Raw genomic sequence first — 21,768 nt, 5'->3', positions numbered from 1 at the left:
TAAGAGGGCACATGGTTACAATGGATGAGCCTATACTGACACATTACGTTAGGGTCACTCTTGGTGGTGCACATTCTGTGGATTTGGACAAATGTATAATGACAGGTGTCCAACTGTCTTTGTCATGTCAAAAACTGGAACCAATCCAAGTGGCAGCAGTGGTACAGGATGGCCAAACGATGCTTCTCCATGCAGTGGAGTACCACTCAGGCAAATGGTAGTAATAACAAACAATGATGCACATGCAGCCTGGACAAATCTCAAAATAATCATTCAGAGTAAAGGAAACCAGATCCCAAAAAGTATGTAAATTTCTAGAACATGCAAACTGGTCTACAGTGACAGGAGCAGGTCGGTGGTTGCCCAGGGTGGGGACCAGAGTAAGAGGGACAGTGAGGAAGGAATGGGACAAGGTGAACAAGGTGTGAGCAAGGTGTGGGGGTGATGGTCTCCTGGGTAGAGACACGTGTCCAACTTACCGAATCGTATGCTTCAACATATACAACATAGCGCATGCCAGTTACACCTCGGGGCTCACAGAAGAAATCGCCGGGGGCACTAGAAAATGACTGTAGGTAAATGACCAAAGCACATAGCGCTTGGCTGGAAAGAGAACAACAGAACAAACCCAGCCGAGGAGAAGGAAGAAACAAAGGTGCCCCGTGAGCAGTGACACCCCGGGGTTAGGTGTCTGGACGGGACAATGAAATCAGCAGAACTCGGGCAGCTTCGACGAGAATGACGATAGAAGAACGGCCAGACTGTGTTAGGAATGGAAGAGGACAGCCAGCACGCAGTGGAGCTGAAATACGCTGCAGGCAGTTACAGTGGAGACATGGGCATCTTTGTACCAGTGTTGCAACACTGAGATGAAATGTAAAATGTTCAGAAAAGTGTACACTTCTAAAGCTGACTCAAGAGTAGACAGAAGTTTGGAATAGAGTTACGGCCATTAAAGCATTAAACCAGTCACCCTCCCTACTCACCTCCAGGAAAGAAAGAAATTAAAGAACATCAGAGAAAGGAGGCAGGTGGAGGGAGAGGCAGCCGCTCACCCAGACGGGCCTGATGTGAGGTCCCCACATCCTTGGGGCAGTGACCCCTGTCTTCTATCATCTTCTCTCGAGATTAGAAGAGTAGGGAAAGGTGGACCCCCAGCTCATGTTGTGGGGTCACTGTCGCCTCTCTCTCCAGGCCAGACAGTGACACTGAGGAAAACAAGAGGACGAGCTGTCCTCAATTATAAAACATACATATACACACAAGTGTAGCAAACCAAACCCAGTGATGTATTTTTAATGTTTTTTTTTAATTGATTTTAGAGATCCCCCACAGTGGAAGGAGGAAAGACAGGTGGTTGGGGAGGCAGCTGGGCAAAAACACTCGCGGGGTGCTGACTGGAATAGGGGGGTCAAAGCTCTTGCTCAGAGGAAGGGAGGGGATGTGGGGTGGCAGCCAGTCTCTGCTATACTTGGGGCTCACGGAGGAGATGAACTGGTTAGCAGATTGTCCTGGGACAATAGTCTGTGTAGGAACCAAGACAAGCAAGGCCTCCATACTGCAAGCAAAGCACAGCCCAACCAGTAAGGCCCTGGGGTGAAAAGGGCCCCTGCAGTGTTTATGGCTTCCACTCAGCAGGATGCTTAAGGCCCAGAAAGCCCATATTATACAGCTACGTGAATACGTTTGACTAAATGGACATTTTAAAACTCATTTACCAAAACCCCCAGTTGAAAGAAACGCCATGGGAGTAGTTTCTGGTTCACATAATCAGCAAGTGAGAGCCCAGCTTGTAAAGCCAACCCTACAGCTCCGTCCATCATGCAGGGCATTGCTGGAAGGGCGTGGCTGGGGGTCGTGGGAATGTTCTGTGTCTCGTTGAAACGGGGTCACACACAGGCATCTAAGAGTCAAAATTCACAGATGTGCACCCCTATGATCTGTGCCTTTCGCTGTATACGGTGACACGTCATCACAGGGAAAAGCAAAAACAGGCCGGAGGGAAGGAGGAGGGACAGCATGGGACTCTGGCCACACCCACTCCTCCCAGCCCCTCTGAAACCAGGCATACAGGTCTCACACCACACACTGCAATCCTACAAGCCAAGCCCATTCAGGTGTCACCTGGGGTCAGCACAGCCCCCAGAGGTGACAGGACAGTCTGATGAGACTGCCCAGCTACTCACACTTCTGTCTGACTTGGCTGCAAGTTGGGGTTCACTCACGCCCTCTTCAGGCTCAGTAACTTGCTAGAACAGCTCATAGAACTCAGGGACTACAGTTACCTAATTACCATTTTATTGTGAAGGATACAAGTCAGGAACAGCCTCATGAAAGAGATGCCTGGGAGGATGGGGTACAAGGATCTCCGTGCCCTCTGGCCCCCTTTCCCAGCACCTGATGTGTTCATCAGCCTGTTGGGTTTTATGCAGAATTCTCTCACATAGCCATGATTGATTATATCATTGATTATTGGTGATCAGTTTGACCCCCAGTTCCTCTTCCCACCCCCTCTAATTATGTAGTCAGTTTCCCCGGCAGCTGGCCCCCATCCTCCTAGACTCACCTACTTTTGTAAACTCGAGTGTGGTTGAAAGGGGCTTAATATTCAGTATCACAACGACAGATGGCCATGCTTAACACCAGAACAGCCCTGGCCCAGAAACAGCGTGGCGTCCAGTCCTGTCCCGAGGGAATGAAATGAACAGCCGCCCAAGTGGCTGTCACGGATGAGAGGCAGTGGGCAGGTGCTGGCGAGGTGTCCTGTGTCTCCCACAGGGGACAGAGCAGTGTTCTGTAGGTCCCAGCCTGCGGGGCAGGACGTGGGCGCAGGGGCAGAGGGCAGGCGTAGGAGTGAGGCCACAGGGGGCTGGGGGCGGGGAGGGAGGTGCAGAGCTACTGCTGGGGTCACCAGGTGCTGTCTGTCTGGTGGGTTGGTGGGCAGTTTGGCTGAAGGCAGCCACGACCCCCCTCCAGGCTGCATGGGTCACAGTGACGAGAGAGGGGTTAACCATCTCATGGCAAGTTGCGTCAGCTGGGCTGTGAGAAGGCGCCAGGGTCTCCAATCTGATGACTGTGGCCTCTGTGCTCTGGGCTGCATGGAGCTGTGGGAGGAAACAAAGACTACCCCCAGAGACCACCTGCCTGAAGGAAGACAGCATGATTATTCAGAGCTGCTGTGGCAGGGGGGCCGCCCCCACTGTGTGGGCAGGCCAGGCAGGGCAGCTCCACGGGACCAGGGAGTCTCAGGCTGTGGCTCACTCGCCAGATTGGGGCCGCCTCTGGCGCAGGGCAGACTGGGCTTTCTCTGAGGGACCCCAAGTTGGAAGCAGGGACTATAGTTAGGGCAGCTGACCAAGTCCTGACCGTCTGGGCCAGGTGCCGTGGAGGCTGTGGTTGGGTCAGAGCTCTCCTGTGACAACTGGTCTGGCCGCTGGCCGCTTGCACACTCAGCCTCTCAGAACTGGGCCCGGCACTTTACAGACCCAGGGACTCACTGGCATGGCAGCGCTCTGAACCCTGTCCTCTGAGAAAGACGCAAGGAAGGTGAGAAAGCGGCCTGGGCAGCGAGCACAGTGGCCGAGTGAGCACTCAGCACCTGGTGGTTCTTCCAGTGTCACCCAAGCAAGTGTCACCAGCAAACTATGAACCTGCACCCTCCCCGGGGTGGGGGCTGCAGGGAGGGGTTTGACGCTTGGCCACCACCTACCGAGTTTCCTGTCTTCACCAGGTTCACTGGGGACATTTGACAGCTTGGATCCTGGCTGCAGTGACACATGTCCCTTAGCCATCACTGGGCGCCTCTCAGCCATCACTGGGCCCCTCGGCCATCACTGGGCCCCTCGGCCATCACTGGGCCCCTCGGCCATCCCTGAGCCCCTCGGCCATCACTGGGCCCCTCGGCCATCACTGAGCCCCTCGGCCATCACTGGGCCCCTCGGCCATCACTGAGCCCCTCGGCCATCACTGGGCCCCTCGGCCATCACTGAGCCCCTCGGCCATCACTGGGCCCCTCGGCCATCACTGAGCCCCTCGGCCATCACTGGGCCCCTCGGCCATCACTGAGCCCCTCGGCCATCACTGGGCCCCTCGGCCATCACTGAGCCCCTCGGCCATCACTGGGCCCCTCGGCCATCACTGAGCCCCTCGGCCATCACTGGGCCCCTCGGCCATCACTGAGCCCCTCGGCCATCACTGGGCCCCTCGGCCATCACTGAGCCCCTCGGCCATCACTGGGCCCCTCGGCCATCACTGAGCCCCTCGGCCATCACTGGGCCCCTCGGCCATCACTGGGCCCCTTGGCCATCACTGAAACTCCTTGGCCATCACTGGGCCCCTTGGCCATCACTGGGCACTTTTGCTCCTGGTGAAGTTCCGTCCTGGCTGTCCTTAGTGAGGCTCGGGGGTGGGGCCTGTCAGCAGAGTGGCAGTGTGCACACCACTTCCACCAGGGCCTCCACAGAGCACTCCGAAGCTCCTGGAACTCTTCTGAAGCATGTGTCCGAATTAACGACTCATAACAAACCGAGCTTTCTGCAGCATCAGTGTTTTAAAGTGGGCCCCAGGAGGCTGAGTTCTGCCTAAGATGGCCTGAATTTACACAGAAAGGGTGCCCTGTGGTTTTGGTAAGCATCCAGTCCTGTCCTGCTTTTCCTTGTAAGATGGGAAACCTATGTTTTAATCTTGTTTTAGAAGGTGGGAGAGAGGAATTGGAGGGCTTGCTGGCTCAGCACCTACTATTGACCTGCATGTCCCTGGTGCGCAGTTTAAGCTGGGACAGATCAGGGAGGTGAACAGAGTCCTTCCCCCAGGAGCTTACCTGCTGGTAGGGGTGGGGAAACAAAACATAGACCCGCAAGTAACACAGGAGGGGCTGGCACAGGGCGCCAAGCGGGACTTTCCACAGAGACATCGATGGGGACCCTGGTCAGGGGGCTGTTCAGGGGCCATGGGGCCATGTTCTGGGATGAAGGACCTGAGGGAAGGGCTCTGGAGGGAACAGCAGGACCCTCGTGGCCCAAGCTGAGCGTGGGGGGCACCGAGGCTGGAGGGGTCAGGGAGAAGGAGCCGGGTCGGATGGGCTGGCGGCGGTGGGAATGATGGCCTTTTCTCGGAGAAGATGGGAGTGTTGGCGGGTTTTGTGCAAGGGAGTGGCCTTGTCTGACCGGCATTTTCACAGGTCAGGCGGCTGCTGTTGGGGATGGGCCCTAGGGTGGGGGCTGTGGGGGACGTAGGGAGGATGAAGCAATGGAGGTGGGCTGTGCCCCAGCAGAGGTGGCTTCTGGGTCTGTGAGAAAGGAGGTATCTTGCAGTGACAGGGACGAAGGAGTGAGTTTGGCCTGAGTGTGGGACACGGAGCTGGGTGGGCCAGGACTCAGGGCGAGGCTCATGCGGGAGCTTTTCCCAGCTCTGACCATGCGGCACCGCCCACCCTCCTGGAGGCCGGAGATAAGGCAGAGCCGGTGGCCAGTGGTGAGAGTGGACACAGGGAGAGGGCACAGGGGAGCACTAACGTTTCTAAATTTTGCTGCCCCCACTCATCTCTGACCTGCGCTGCAGAGGCGGCTGTCCTACGGCCACTACCTGGCTGCCGTCCCACCGGACCTTCCCCACACGGCTGGCAGGTCACCTCCAGAAAGGACCCTCCCGGAAAAGCATTTTCATTAAGTCAGGTGGCCCCACCCCTCCCTGGAAGGCCTTCCCCCGCTGGGTCTGGGTGGTGGCTCATTCCCTCTGCCTCACTCCCCCTCTGGGGCCGAGTTCAGGGTCATCTCCTCTGAGCCTTCCCTGAAGTCAGCACCCCTCTTCCGCTCTGTCGTGGAACCTTGCTCTCCCTCAAATGCATTTCAGCTCAACTTTTAATTCTTGATTCATGTGTTTGCCATTTTACTGCTTGTCCCTGGCCAGACAGCCCCGGCTCCAGGACCATGCGGGCTGTGTCATCTGCCCCGTGGACTTGGCCAGCACTGAGGGCACCGACTCCCAGGCTGTGGAGTGTTTCTCCTGTTGGGGCTGAGAGAGAGAGCAGCGGCGTGTTTGAGGGATGGTGTCTGAGTTAGAGCTCAAACGAACGCCTGGATGTCAGCGATGTGAGTGATTGGTTATTAAGGGTCCTGCAGTCGGTCCCAGTGTGGTTCCAGTGTCGCCACTGCTGTGCCTGGCAGGGCAGGCTCAGCGACCGATGGGCAGCGCGGAGCGCACACCTCCTCCCGGGGCGTGGCTGGTTGTGTGAAAAGGAACCTGAGTCAGAGGTGTCGCCAAGGAGCAGGAAAATGACCCGTTTAATGTTTCTAAGGACTCCAGAGAGATCATTTCTATTGCAAGTGATAAAATACTTACTTTCCCTTTTGATTTTCCTCACAAGAAGCGTGTCTCTTGGATATCTTGCTAGAACTTACCTTCAGTAAGCATGTCATCATGGCAAGAGGTCATTTCACAGCTAAAATGATTTTTAAGTAGCTTTTTCTCTTTAAAACTCAACTGCTAAGTCGGTTATTTCTAGCTGCTCTCTTTTTAATTGGCCGACATGGTGCAGAATTAGCGGCATCTGCACACCAGGCAGGTGGGCGTCAGGTCTGCGGCAGACGCTGCGCCCGCTGAGGCCCGCTCCCTCTGCCTGCAGGTGGAACGTGGTGGGCATCCAGGGCTCCCTGCTCAGCATCTTCGTGGAGCCAATTTACTTCTCGAGCATCATCTTGGGCAGCCTGTACCACGGGGACCACCTCTCCAGAGCCATGTACCAGCGGATCTCGAACATCGAAGACCTGCCCCCTCTCTACACCCTCAACAAGCCTCTGCTCAGTGGCAAGTATCCCATTGTGACCTCACCTCTTCCAGATAAACTCATGTGCAGTGCCGCATCGTGTGGATAAAAGCACCACAGGGCAGCGGCTTGTGGAGTAGCTTTTCCTCGGGGTCAGTCTGGCCACTGAAGGGAGGAGGGGGCTGTTACGTGAGTCCTGGGGCCAGGTTATCTCTTACCGATGAAAACCTCACCATTTGTAAAGGATCAACAGCCCAGATGTGGCACCTCTGCATCTGTCTTTCATACGTATGTATTCAGGCCCTGTCTCCACGGAGAGACTAAGAGATGCTGTGGAAATTACACACATCGGCTGTCTGAGATCCAGCTGGGCTGGCCACCAGCCTATGTGGTCACGGTGACGAGCTGCCACCGCAGAGCCAGCCCCTGTGCAGCTGGCAGCCTGACCTGGCTCCTCGCACCCAGCTTGCTCTTAGTAGGGTGGTCATGTCATTGAAATGTGCCCTTGACACATGGGTGTGTCAGGGATGTGATTGTGTGGACCAGCACAAGCCCACATGTCAGTGGTTCTGGCACTTTCCCTGTACGCTCACTGTTACTGGTTTGTTAGTTCTTTTAGAATTTCAGTGGCTAACAGCAAAGTGAGCAAGAGCTTTTGAATTCAAGGTTCCTAACTTCTCAGTTCACCCCTATTTTAAAAGACACAAGGTATTTTTTATCCTGCTGAAAATATCGTTTTACCTACCTTTTATGCTCAGAACTAAAACCATAGCCTGAACTGAGTTTCCTGGTGTGTGTGTGTGTGTGTGCGCTGGCCGCAGCGCGCGGTAACAGACTGAAGCCGTGTGGTACCGAAAGTGCGGCTCTCAGACCGCAGCGCTTACGCACAAGCGGGGCACAGCGGTTGTCTCAGATAAAATGTTACAGCTCCCTAACCTTAGCCATTATTTTTTAAGGAAAAGTAGAGTCTGATAAAAAAAATTGTGGGGAAGTTGAAACTGTAGCATCCACACCCATGGAGCCTCCTGGAAGTTGTGAAGTGCCGTTGTGTTGGCGTACGGCTGTCTTGTGCATCGGAGAATATGTTTTCCCTGTTTACTCCCTATTCTGCGTTTGAGTACGTGGCTTAATCTCAGCTGTCACTCATCTCCTGGATTCACAGACACTGAAAACACTGTGTGGAGCACGTGGCACACAGGCGCTGCTCAGAACAGCTGCTAATCGGTGTCTTGATGAGTTGAAGCAACATCGAGTCCACGGCAGAGTCTCAGAGGACAGGATCATTTTCTAAAGGAATATTCTAAGATACTGAAATGAGAGCTCATTTATAAAAGTCAGGTTATTTTTATCAGATCAGATGTACACGAAGTGCATGAATGGCTATAAAAAGATACTGAAAAGTAGCCTTTGCAAGACAGAGGCCTTAAACTCATCAGTGCATTCTACATGTTTGAAAAAATATGAAATATATAACAAAATAGAAGAACCGCTCTTCATTCTCCAGTCCCCAGTATCACCTCCAACCCCAAAGCCTGAGGCCCCCAGCCCTGGGGTTAGGGCCATGCTGAGGCCACCCAGCCGGCAGCCGGAGCCTGAGGCAGAGCCGAGGCCGGCTGCTGTAGCTCCACCCTGTTGGCAGGTTTGTGCCTCAGTTTCTCCCTCGGCCTAGTGATAGGGACAGACCAGGGGCCTCCGTGATCCTTCTGGACGAGTGTTAGAGTTCTGTGAAGAACAGAGACAACACTCAGGTTTCGGCAGCAGAATGTTTCTCGAATGCTGAGCCAGTGGCAGCAGCATTCTGGTGTCGGGCATTTTGATAGTGATAATGTTTAGATCTTCAAGGATAAAGAAGATCCGTCTCCAGTGTATATTTTTGGAGGAAACATGTAAGGATACTTAGCAAAATGAAGCAGACACACCTCTAAGAAAGAAAATAATGGGATCCAGTTATCTTATAAATCAGCAATGTGATGACAGGATGACTCAGCAGCAAGCCTATTTCGAACAGAGAACCATGTCAGAGCTTGAACAGCTAATCATGTCAGAGCTCAAAAAAGGATGTCTTTCAGAAGAAAGTGAAAGTATTTTCACAAATAACCTGAGAAGCTGAATGGCCTTTCAAAAGTGAAGGGGCATGCTTCTTTTATGAACAATAAAACACAAAGGCAATGGGAACTCCAGGAAACCCAAACAGCTGTGCAGGAAAGATGTGGTTCGGTATAAACCACAGTAAACTAAGGTCTGTGATGGTTAGTTTCTGCATCGTCCTGGCTGGCCACATGTACCCAGAGTACTTGTTCTTTCTGGGGGTGTCTGCAGGTGAGGTCAGCATTTGATAGGTGGATCCAGTAAAGCAGACTGCCTCCCCAGTGTGGGTCCACCCACATTGAATCCGCTGAGGCCTGCATTCAAGGCATTTATCCCTTTTTCCTGCCTGGCTGATTGAGCTGGGATGGCTCATCTCACCTTCTCCTGTTAGCTGGGACTCACACCGTCGGCCCCAGGTTCTCTGCCTTTGGATTCAGACAGAGCTACACCACCAGCTGTCCTGGGTCTCCAGCTCACAGCGGGCAGGTCATGGGACTTCTCTAACCCTAACCTGCCGCCACCTGGGGAGCCAGTCCTTCATCATAACTCTCCGCACACCCTACCATTCTGTCTCCCTGGGGCCCTGCCTGACACGGGTGTGATGTAGAGCAATTGCTGGAAGTGGAGACAGAGGCTCCATTTGAAGTTGGGGCTCACAGTGGTCTCCTTTCAGTAACAGGCTTGATAACGAATTAGCACTTTTCTCTCCAGTCCGTCACGCTGCTCAGCTCTGCAGTGCATCACGTGGTCACTGTCCTGAGTAATTGAATCAAAACTACCTGTGCAGGTTGCTTTGACTGCACTGAACTAAAACTGCACATTGGCTACAGAGGGAGAGAATGGAAGGCCAGGCGCCTGGCCACGAGGAAGTGGGACTCGTCAGTAACTCAGATCAGAGAGAAACCAGACCGAACTAGTTTCTTAGAACACACGTCAGAAGTGACAAGTGAGAGACCAAGATGGCGGCATAGGTAAACACCGCAGACTGCTGCCGCAACCAACCGAGTACTTGTTCTTTCTGGGGGTGTCTGCAGGTGAGGTCAGCATTTGATAGGTGGATCCAGTAAAGCAGACTGCCTCCCCAGTGTGGGTCCACCCACATTGAATCCGCTGAGGCCTGCATTCAAGGCATTTATCCCTTTTTCCTGCCTGGCTGATTGAGCTGGGATGGCTCATCTCACCTTCTCCTGTTAGCTGGGACTCACACCGTCGGCCCCAGGTTCTCTGCCTTTGGATTCAGACAGAGCTACACCACCAGCTGTCCTGGGTCTCCAGCTCACAGCGGGCAGGTCATGGGACTTCTCTAACCCTAACCTGCCGCCACCTGGGGAGCCAGTCCTTCATCATAACTCTCCGCACACCCTACCATTCTGTCTCCCTGGGGCCCTGCCTGACACGGGTGTGATGTAGAGCAATTGCTGGAAGTGGAGACAGAGGCTCCATTTGAAGTTGGGGCTCACAGTGGTCTCCTTTCAGTAACAGGCTTGATAACGAATTAGCACTTTTCTCTCCAGTCCGTCACGCTGCTCAGCTCTGCAGTGCATCACGTGGTCACTGTCCTGAGTAATTGAATCAAAACTACCTGTGCAGGTTGCTTTGACTGCACTGAACTAAAACTGCACATTGGCTACAGAGGGAGAGAATGGAAGGCCAGGCGCCTGGCCACGAGGAAGTGGGACTCGTCAGTAACTCAGATCAGAGAGAAACCAGACCGAACTAGTTTCTTAGAACACACGTCAGAAGTGACAAGTGGAGCCACAGGACACTTTGCAGAATCGTAGCCTTGATTGGATGAGTGAAGATAAATGAATGAAGCATTGGTCCTAGAAATCGTTGAGATGTGGTAAGAAGACATGTTAAGAAGTTGGTTCTTGCATGGAGTATAGGGCGTGCGAGGCGGGGTGGGCCCGGCTTCAGGGCCTGAGCTCCAGGGCCGGGTGTCATCCACTGAGGAGCACCCGGCACGACTTTGTGGGACCCTGAGCTACGAAGCCGCTTGCCGTCTGTGCACAGGCTGCTCCAGGGAGTCAGAAGTGGCGTGAAGATGAGGTTTTAGGCTCCGTGACCTTCAGCCCGCCTCCCAGCACGGTGCATCCCTGGGCAGCGGGAGGTAACACTGGACTTGTGTGAGCCCACCTGGTCCCACTCACCTGTCGTGTGGGGCTCTGTGTCACCTTGCCTGTCTCTCCCTCCCAGGCATCAGCAACGCAGAAGCGCGGCAGCCAGGGAAGGCACCCAACTTCAGCGTCAACTGGACGGTGGGCGACTCGGCCATCGAGGTCATCAACTCCACAACGGGCAAGGATGAGCTTGGCCGAGCGTCACGCCTGTGTAAGCACGCGTTGTACTGTCGCTGGATGCGTGTGCACGGCAAGGTACTGAGGCGCCCCCGCGGCGACGCCCGCCCCACCCCCCACCGCTTGTCCGTCCTGTCTCAGCCCTGCCCTGTCCACACGACCCTCCTAACCTGTTCCTTCTGGTGGTGTTCAGCCTGGAGTCTGGCCCTGGCTCTTCAAACTAACGCAGCTCAGCTCAGAGGCAGCTTCCCTTCTCACCCTCCTGCTGGGACCTTCTGTCACCTCAGACGAAGAGCCGGGTGCCCGCAGGACGGGCATTGCTGGGCTCAGTCAAACCCGCCAGGAAGGATTTTAGACGTTTTTCCTGCACTAGTAGCAGCAGGACCCTTTCCCCCAAATAAAACCCTATTTAGCCAATCTATATATTAACTAGTTTTCATTGATTTGTGAGTCAGGCCTGTGGTGTTCATTATGAAGCTGGCTTTGGAGGAATAGACAAGTTGCCGGAACTCAACTGTGAGGGGGCCAGTGTAGAATTTCAGTGACCAACCCTGTGGTTTTAAGTAGCCACAGTGTTGAAATGGACATTGGAATCCACTGTGGGTGGCAGAGTACCTCCCGTTTGCAAGGCTGCTCCTTGGGGTGGGAGCACAACCCTCGGAGGACCGTCCCTCTGTGAGCAGCGCCTTCACGTGGTGGCCCTGCCCCCAGGAGCCAGCACAGCGCTAAACACCATTGTCTGAACATCTTCAGTTTTAGCTTCTGTTACTTCTTAATGGTTATACTTGTTTTCTTGTCTTCACACAGGTTCCCGCCAACCTACAGCGCTCCAAGATCACCAAGCCCAACATATACCATGAGTCCAAACTGGTGGCGAGGGAGTACCAGGCGGCCAAGGCCTGCATGTTCCGGGCGTTCATCAAGGCGGGGCTGGGCGCCTGGGTGGAGAAGCCCACGGAGCAGGACCAGTTCTCACTCACGCCCTGACCGGCGGCGGGTGTGGAGTGCCCGGTGTCCAGCACTGTCCCGAACCTCCATCTGAACTGGGACGGGCACGCAGCTGGGGGTGGGGAAGGGGGGTCCGGTGCCGCCCTGGGCACCTCTGCGGCACCATCTCCCCGTCCAGTGACCCAGTGACCCAGTGACTGCTTTTAATCTCCGTTTACGATAGAAATTGAGTTCTACTGAGTAGGGCTTCCTTAAGCTTAGAAATAGCAATTACTTGGTGTGAAATTCTTGAATAAATAATTTATTCAGAGCTAGGAACATGATTTATAAAATAAGTAATTATGCCAGGTCACTCTTATGCCACATTATTTTAATTGCAAAAAAGCATTCTCTATGGAGGAAGAGGAAGTAGAGGTAGAAGTAGTAACCTAGGAAGTCCACGCCCCACACCCCCTGCGGGGCCCAGCCGCCCTGGAAGCTTCTGTGTCCTCGTAGGATCTTATCACAGGAAACCTTCCTTGGTTTACTTCTAAATAGATGTAAATGGGGCCATTCGCTTGGGTTTTGAAGCAGTATTTAATTTTTTGGGACCAGTGGGAGTGCATCCAGGCTACCGCACAATAACCAGCCTGGCCCCCCTCCTTCCTGAGTCCAACAGACCAGTGACCATCCAGAGGTCTTCATGGGACCGAAAGAGAATAAAGTTCGTAGATACTCATTTTGAAAAATACCACTTAAGGCATATTTTTAAATTATTCCTTCCAGCTTTATCAAAGACACATTTGAGAAGTAAGCATGCAGGCTGAAGGCGGCAGGCAGCAGGCGGGGGCGGAGTCATGGCAGGGAAGGGTGCTGCGGGCATGTGGGGGCCCAGGGGTTCTGCCCAACACCCTACAGCACACAGGACGGCCCAGGGCAGGCGAGCCAGGGTTCAGGGGCAGGTCGAGGCCCGGCCTGTTGCTTCCACTCAGGGTCAGAGCTGAGCGGGCAGAGGAAGTGCTTCCAGCCCTTGGCTGATTCTTGGTTGTGGAGGGACCGGTGGGTGCTGTGGGAGAGATGAGGCACACCCCACCCCACAGCGAAGTCAGGTGCCGACACCGGTGGCATCGGGCTGTGCACCCAGTGTCCCGTGTCCTTAGGCTCAGAACGTGCAGAGCGTGGAGCCCTGCGTGATCACATCCTGCGGGCACATCCTGGGGGGCGCGCACCTGGCGGGGACTTCCAGGATCCGGCACCAGCATTCCCCCCTGTGTAGGGTGTTGCTCGTCCCCAGCCCACTGAGGGTGGGGTCTGGCCGGGTTCCAATGTGCTGGCACTTCACATCGCAGGGAAGGGCGCTCGTGGTGCCAGCCCTCCCCAGCAGGCTTGCCCGCACCCTGACGACAATGGGGAGGCCCTGTGTTTTTACTCTTCTCTCTATAAATGGTATTTTTTCTAATTGGGAATGGGAGATGGACTTAGTTTTTAAAAAAAGATGTGGATTTTGACGACCAAGCCCAGTGGAAATACATTCCGTAGACGTGTCCTGTCCCACGTGTCCTGTCATCCCTCTGTCAGATGCTGCGAGAAATCAGCCGGGTCCCTCTCGCCCAGGTGAGCGATGCCTTACTGTGTGCCACCCCCGGGCCCCGAGCTGTGCACCATCCTGGGCCGGGTTCCTGTGACCAGCAGGGCTCGGCCTGAGGCCCAGGCCTGGCCTGTGGCTGCCAGGGAGGAAGGCAGGAGGCCCACCCAGCCCTTGCTCCTGGAACAGGGAAACCCCTAGGACAGGCAGCCAGAACCTCTCCTCTGAGCAGGAAGGAGGGCAGGTCGAGTCACTGCTGCGGAGACAAAGCAGGACACCGAGCACTTGAAACTGTGCCCTCTGCGCTCACCGCGCACTGGACACCCAGCTGGTTCCTTGGGGCATTGATTGGCACCCAGTGTCCTCCGTCTGGACTTCAGAGACTTCACAGGAAAGTTGACATAACCAAGGACTTGGTTTTTTTGAGAAAAATGTTAAGTTTTGAGGACTTCTGACCAGTGGGGTGGGGAGGGTTTCTGCTCTGTCAGCTAAACCTGAGTCAGTTCCATAAGAACACCGGTCACTGTCCAGCCCAGGCCCGGCGGCCAGTCCGATGGCGGGAAAGGAGCTGAAGGGACGTCTCGGGTAGCGGCACGTTTGTGTTATGAGCGAGGCTCTTCCAGGTTGGGCCGCGGCCGGGGCCGGGGCCGGCATCCTAGCCACGTGGCCCAGCCCCAGTCACCTGCTCAGGGTCAGCCTCACCGTCTCAGGCCAGGGGCACAGGCACCGCGATTCCGATTCCGGGCCTTCATTTAACCTTCATTCCTATTTGGGAGATTTGTGTTGTAAGCAAAAAAATTGTTTTTAAATGTCCGAGCCAACCTCTCAGAAGGGGTTGGTGTCTCTGGAATTCATGTTTATCCAAATCATTTCATTGGTCTCCGGGCTGTGGGGTCACCTTGTAAAGAAGCGCGTCCTGAACAGTAGCTTCTCGTGGCTGCTGAGGAGCGGCTCCCGTCCCTCCCGGGTCTGAGAAGGGACGGAGGCCGCGTGCCCTCCTCACAGAACACGACACAACACAGATGGGCCTTTTCATTTCTAAACTATTTACACCAAACTATCAGGTCTGCCCCAGCCACAAATTTGATCCAGCAAGAGAAATAAAATTAGCTGGCTTTTCCACCTCTAAAGCCTATGAAATCTCTCAAAAGGTTTCTTTTTACCACCCGGCCGTGTGAATGGGAAGGGCAGAGTGCTTGTGATCGTATGTGTCCAGTTCTGTGTGTCCTTGTCCCCGGCGTGTCCTGTGACCACCTCCTGCCCGCAGCACACAGTATGTCCACACGATGGGAGGGGGAAGGGCACAGGGTCTGACCTGATCCTGACTCGGTGACTGCACTTCCCTGCGTGCTGTTTGAAGGGATGAGCCTCCAGCCCCAAAGATACCTGTTTGTTCGGGCGCCAGGAACACCTGTTCGGGCTCCGTGTGGCTGATGGTGCGCGAGGGCTGAGGACATCCTTTGGACGTGACCACGGGCGGCTGCAGGCATGGTCTGTGGAGTGTTGGTGGCGTGAGCCGGAAGGCCCTTGCCTTCTCGGACTGTAGGCTGTGCGCTTCTAACTTCTGAGTTTGGACACTTTATATGAATGTAATTCAGCCAAGAAACCATCGCTAAGATGCTCCTCAGTGTTCCCATATGTATATTGATGTATATACCACACGTTACACCCGCATGCGCTCCTCGCGCACCGAGACCCGTGGGACCGAGCATGAGACGCTGTCACGTAGACAAAGGATTCGCAACATCCTCAATAAAACAAAGCGTTTCACAACCACAGTGTGCTGAGTCTCTCTCCTGCCTGACCCTCTCTCCTTGGCCTGCTGCCAGGGCAGGGCCGGCCGGTCCTCTGAACATCAGCTGGAAGGTGTGGGTGAGTGGCCGGAGCTGGGGCTGCGGTCTGGTGGGGCCAGCTGTGCTGCTCCCGGCACCTCCCATTAGGGGACAGGCTCGCTGGGTCCCCGCCCCCCTCGATTCCTGGCTTTTTCACCTTCTTCCTAAGCACGTCAGCAGCTCCCATGTGTAAGGTGTGCAGAGGGCGGTTAGAGCTGCCCTGCCCAGCCCCTCTGTAAGTGATGACGTAAGCCCAGTCACCTCCAGGGCATGTGAGGGCGATGTGGGCGGGGAGGAGGGGCATAGGAGGAACTGGGACACAACAGTAGCCACGGTCACATCAAGCATGTCAAACTCAAAGACTCGCACGAGCCAGATAAACAAGGCATGTGGCCTACTGGCCACAAGTTTGACATGCTTGGTCTACATAGACCCGGCATTTAGGCCCAGCGAGGGCCAGAGAGATGGGGCAATTGGGCCCAGTGAGGAGAGAGGCGGAGCATTCAAGCCCAGCGAGGAGAGAGGGCATTCGGGCCCAGTGAGGACTAGGCAGGTAGATGGGGCGTTCGGGCCGAGTGGAACAACACAGCTACCGAGTGACAAGCTAGAACCATGTCCCAGAAAGACACTCACAGTAAACCGAGGGGAAACTGGCTGCCGGCGGCCTTCGGATCCTGTGGTCGTGGAGAAGTGCGATGCTTTAGGTGGGCGCACAGCAGCAGGAGAGCCCGGGAGGGCCGCGTCCGGGCACGGTGCATGGATGATGGGATCCGGGGTGATTTTTATTTTATTTTTCTCATCTATTTGTCAATGTGGCTATAATTAAATGAAAAACAAGGAAATGTTTTGGAAAAATTAAAAGCCCCATGCAAATAAAAAGCCCTGTAATAGACAAATAATTTGTTCTATTGCATTAATTTTGAATCTTCTTTTCACACAATAAAAGCAACATTAAAATGAAAATGTTGCATTAATAAAAAAAAGACAAATTAAGCTTCAGAGAAAAGACAGGGGTTGGGGGTGGCGTCTTACAAGTTCAGTCCAGGTTCCTGGGGCGTCTCCCGTGGCATCCGTGGCATCAGACTCCATGTCCGGGGTGCAAGTGACCGGTGCTGGACAAGGGCCCCTGCCCCCAGGAGCCATGTTCTCCCAGGGAAGGGCAGAAATAAGCACCCAGACAGACCAATGTCCAGCAGATGCTCAGGGGAGAAGAAAGGCGGGGCAGGGTGGGAAGATTTGGAGGCTGAAAGAGCAATTGTGTGATCAATCATTAAATTCTTTAGATTTAAAATGCAAAATGAAGCATTAAATATTGATTATTTAATAATTATTATCAGTAAATTATTTAGTAAAGACAGAGGGAGCAGCCGAGAGAGGTGGCAGTTTGGGGCTCTGTCCCGTGTGGGCGTAGAGGCTGAAGTTCCAGGAATTCGGGAGCAGTAGTTGGACACAGCCATTGTTTAAAATCCCGTTATATAAACACAGTTATATGAACAACCCAGGCAATGAGGGAATGCTCAGGACTCATCACTCCCACTCGCTCTGCTGAGTTTTCCTCATCTGCGCCCTCACCGTGCACGGCCACACGATGCTGGGCGCCCCTCCGATCCGCATCTCACATCAGCATCTGGGAACCAGTCCTCGGCCCCCCAGACACCCACTCAGGGCCTGACTGTGACGTAAGAAGGTGGTGCAGAGAACAGATTACATTTAAAATGCCCTGGTGACATAGGGAATGAATGGCCCAAAAACTTGGTGACGTTTTTGCAAACTATCATATAAGCAGAAGAGCCACCAAGGACCGAGGACGGCTCCGCGTGTGCCCTGTGGCTTCCCCGGCACCTGACTGGTGAAATGTGTGCCCATGTGAGGGCCGCACGGTCGCTCAGACTCCGCCCTGTGCTGCTGTGGAGCCAGCACCTGCAGAACCACAGCCTCCGGGCGACGCAGGGGCCCTGGGATTCACCACAGCGTGTGGTGTGTTTTATTATTTATAAAGTGTGTGCTGCATCTTCCTATCCCTAACACCGACAACCTCTTATGCACTCAGATGTATGCACAGGTGGGGGTGGGGGCTCAGCAGGTGTCAGCACCCCCTGGGTGCAGTGTCCTCCAGAGCAAACTCGGGGCGCGCCCAGGCCCTGTGTGGGTGCAGGGCCACGTCCGGGGCCAGTCAACCTCTGGCCATTGCTTCCCCTGCCCGATCCGGCCCCCAGGACAGGTGGCCGGGTCTCCTCCTGCAGTGGCAGAAGTGATGCTGGACATGAAGGACAAGGAGTGACTCAGCCATCCCTCCCCCCCCTCGGCGGCTTCCTGGGCACTGAGGTCTCACCTTCCCCTACACACCACCTGAGCAAGGAGCCAAAACCCCAGGGACATGACCTCATAAGAAGAAACAAGACATTTGGAGACAACAACTATTTGAATATAAACATGATAATATTGGGCTGGCTGGTGTGACTCAGTGGTTGAGTGTTAACCTATGAACCAGGAGGTCACGGTTCGATTCTCAGTCAGGGCACATGCCTGGGTTGCGGGCTTGATCCCCAGTAGGGGGCATGCAGGAGGCAGCAGATCAATGATTGATATCTATCCCTCCCTCCTCTATTCCTCTCTGAAATCAATAAAAACATTTTTTAAATGAAAAAAATGGTCATTTTGAATTAGAGGATGCATCAGAATATATTCTGATATTTTAGAACAGGTAGCCTAAGAATTTAAAATGAACCTCACATTCTAAAAGAATAAAACAAGAGAACCAAGCAGAATTTGAAACAGCACAATCAGTGAGCTGAAAGAATAATTTACAGTCAGAAGGCCAGATGAACGCAGGGGAGAAAGATAAAGGAAACGAAAGCACAACCCAAATATTCCGATATGGCAGCAGACATGCTGCCATCTGGCCATGAGGGTGCCCAGTGACTGTGCCCCCCCCCCGCCCCCAGGCTCTGTTAGACATGCGCACCGGAGCCGTGCGGATGAAATGACGTCTCTGGGACTTCCCTAAAGCAAAAAACAAAACCCTGATAAATGGAGGAGAGAAGGTCTAGATGTGACGATCTTGGCCAACTGTAGAGAATCGCTGGAGCAGGTACATGGGGGTGCATGGCACTGTCCTCTCCACTTGTATGTCTTTAAAACTTTTCATAAGGAATTTTAAAAGTTTGAGCATAGACCTTTACAACACCATTTTTATGGTATGCTAAGTGCTCATGGGATTTTTTTTTTAACACAAAAGCAGGTATATGCACACAGGAAAAAAATTATGATGCTGTAAAGTGTAAATTTTCCAATTAAAAAAAATAAGGGACTCAAGCAGGCCTTTCAATTGCATTCACTTCCTTAGAGGGTCTTCCATGGAAGTGGGCCTCTATGTGTCGGCTGAGTCTGCCACTCAGGTGCCAGGTGACCCAACACGGCAGAGTCTGAAGAGGAGGCTCGTTCTGGGTTTGCTGTGCTTTGGGGGTGGGGGTGGGGGGCGAGAAAGGGTCTGGAAGACTCGAAGGGCATGTTGGGTGCAAGGGCACTGGGCTTGGGGTGGGGGGAGGGGGTTATGGGGTTCATGGTGGCGAAGGGGGACATGGGGCCCGGGTGCATGGGGACGCTGGAGCCGAGGTCCACAGAGTCACAAGTGCATACATGCAAAGAAGGAATGAGAGTTTTATTTTAAATCTTTAATATTCACAATAGGCCAGCAATCACTGTAAAAACCTATAATCAAAAGATTGCATCATAAGCTATAAAAGTGTATGAGTCAATAGAGATTCAGAAATCTCTCAGAGACTAACAGCAAAACCCAAACAGCCCTGTGAGCCCCTCCCCCACGCAGCACTGAGCCTCCCCCGGTGCCCCAGGGCCTTTGCTCAGGCTCTGTCTGCAGAGAGTCCGTCGTCACCCCAACTCGAGTGTCCTGTGTGGCCTTTCCACCAAGCCCATGGCCCCGGGCCCCTGTCTCAAGCCCATGCAGGCCCTTGGGGCACCAACAGGCCACTGGATGTCGCCAGCCCTGGACCCTCCCTGGGCTGCCCCAGTCAGGGTGGGTGGGGCGTCCTGTGGGTCCCGAGTCCGCTCCCCATGGCCTCATTTTGGGGAGAACAAACCTGTTTCTTCTCCGCAAATGATCTGAGCAGTTGCACAGAACAGGCTGTAAGCAAACTCAGATAAGGGCGACCTTCACACCCGTGTTTGTGTTTCTGCTTTGCCTGGAACTAATCGGCTTACGGTGACCGGGGAGGTGGGGGTGCGTGGCGCTCTGTTTATTTTTCATAAAAGCCCATTCTCGCCGAGCCTTCGTTTATTCCAGAGCTTCCCTCACAGACTCACGCTCGGTCACTAAAGGGAGAGGTAGAGACACTCCTTAACTATTCTCATCAGAAAGGCCTGCTGTGGATTGAAGATTGTCACTGCCACTCCCGCGCCATCTGTGCTCGGCGGCCGGTGGGCGTGTGCTGGCCTATCGGCTCCCACCACCTGTGCCGGGGGCAGCGAGGGGAGGTAAGCTCTCAGGATTACCTGCCGTGTGCAAACTGGAGACACCGCGTGTACAAAGCCGAGTCCTGGCGACAAAGCGGGTGCCCTGGACCGAGACAATGAAAGGGATGAGGCTGCATTTCAAAATGCATTACTGTCCCTCACTGTTGTAGTGTACCCCGTGAATCACACAAGGACACCTCAAGAGCTTATAAAGGCAAAAACCACATCCTGCCAGACATTGGAATGTGGAATTATCTTGCGAAAGCAGTTTTACAGAAGCAAAATTGAGCAAAGTTAATAATCTCTAAAGGTTATCTATAGTTTCAGTTCCTGGAGCCACTGAGTCATCGGAAAGTATTCCCAGAGCCACTGAGTTAAGGAAAACAATTTTGTGGTTCTGGCCCTCAGACACAGGAGACTAGCCTTCGCGATGTGGGCTGGCAGCATAATGGGGTGACTTATGTGAGTTTCCAGGTCTCAATCTGGAAACTGAGGGAACTACCCTATTGTTTAAGCAAGCAGGTGTGTACAGAAGCCAGAACAGCAGGGTTAAAGTTTAAACAGCAGTTTTTACCCGAGGTGAGTGTTACTCTGCTTCATCGCCTCCACCGCCCCCTCTCCCCACAACGAAACTGAGGGAAACTGGGTGGTGGGTGGGTCTCTGCTGCCGGCACCGCTAAGCGACTAGGCCACTGGCCGGCAAACTCATTAGTCAGCAGCCAAATATCAACAGTGCAACGACTGAAATTCCTTTTGGGAGCCAAATTTTTTAAACTTAAACTATATAGGTAGGTGCATTGTTATTAACTTAATTAGGGTACTCCTAAGCTGGCCTTTGCTAAAAACGTCCTCAATCTGATTGAGGTATTCGCTGAGGTCGACCCCTTCCAACTCTCCCATCCATACTCGTCTTGTATACTTGTTTCAGATAGACAAGTGTGGATGGGAGAGTTGGAAGAGGTCGACCTCAGGAAGGTACCTCAAAACAATGTACCTCCCCCGCCTGCACCGTGTCTCCCATCACCCGACCGACCTACACCCCCCACTTCTTCTAACGCCACTTCTTCAAAATAGACTCACCCAGGCCGAAAACCGACTTCTGCGCATGGGCCACGAAGTTTCCATCGCACTGTACGTGCGCGCCTGCTCGTGGTATTTTGTGGAAGAGCCACACTCAAGGGGCCAAGGAGCCGCATGTGGCTCGCGAGCCGCGGTTTGCCGACCACTGGACTAGGCTAAGCGACTAGACCGGCCTGTGTTGGAAGGACAGCAGAAATGCTTTGTGCCCCAAAGCTCAAAATACTGCGGGCAATTTGCTCTTAAATCAGTCACGTGTCTGGAGCAGCCTGGGGGTGTGGCTACAGCCGCCAGCATCCCATTTCCCTGCCCATCACTGTCTCTCCTCACCCACCCCTCGCGGGGCCAGGAGACCTCCCGCACCCTGCAAGCAGGGATGGTTGTCCTGAGGACACGATGCCATTTCAGAGGTTCCCAGACCCACCCAGCTGCAGGCCCCTGGGACGGTGACAGACATCCAGGGCAGAGGGCAGAGGGCAGAGCGGGCGACACAGGAGGTGCCCACTGCATGGAAGCCGAGTTCACCAGCTATTTTCTTAAAACCGTTTCTTTAAAGACGTAACAGTATCTAAAATGAAATTGTAACCATGCCCATCGGTTTGGGTTTGTAACGTCTCTGTAAGTCTATGCTTCATAATAGCACAAAGCAGGAGAGGGACTGGCACCGCGCAGGAGCTTTGGGGAAGTGAGCTGAGAAAATGCGTTGCAGCGCTCAGGGGACCTCGA

General features: G+C 53.9%; 1 protein-coding gene across 2 annotated transcripts in view; it reads left to right on the top strand.

The window, feature by feature from the left end:
• ADARB1 (adenosine deaminase, RNA-specific, B1) overlaps positions 1-15,434 on the top strand; it is a 61,542-nt gene extending 46,108 nt beyond the window's left edge. Inside the window, exons 9-11 of one of the 2 annotated variants that reach the window (XM_005878926.2) lie at positions 6,623-6,804; positions 11,048-11,226; positions 11,956-15,434. In XM_005878926.2, the coding sequence (XP_005878988.1) occupies positions 6,623-6,804; positions 11,048-11,226; positions 11,956-12,135 (541 nt within the window). In that variant the 3' untranslated portion in view covers positions 12,136-15,434. The remainder of the gene's footprint in view (positions 1-6,622; positions 6,805-11,047; positions 11,227-11,955) is intronic. The other variant, XM_005878927.2, reaches the window with a different exon arrangement.
• Positions 15,435-21,768: the final 6,334 nt, after the last annotated feature.

The sequence above is a fragment of the Myotis brandtii genome, unplaced genomic scaffold (genome assembly GCF_000412655.1).
Source record: "Myotis brandtii unplaced genomic scaffold, ASM41265v1 scaffold577, whole genome shotgun sequence".
Lineage (NCBI taxonomy): Eukaryota > Metazoa > Chordata > Mammalia > Chiroptera > Vespertilionidae > Myotis > Myotis brandtii.
The sequence above is the reverse complement of the archived record's forward strand: the minus strand, read 5'-3'. Positions and strand labels throughout refer to the sequence as shown.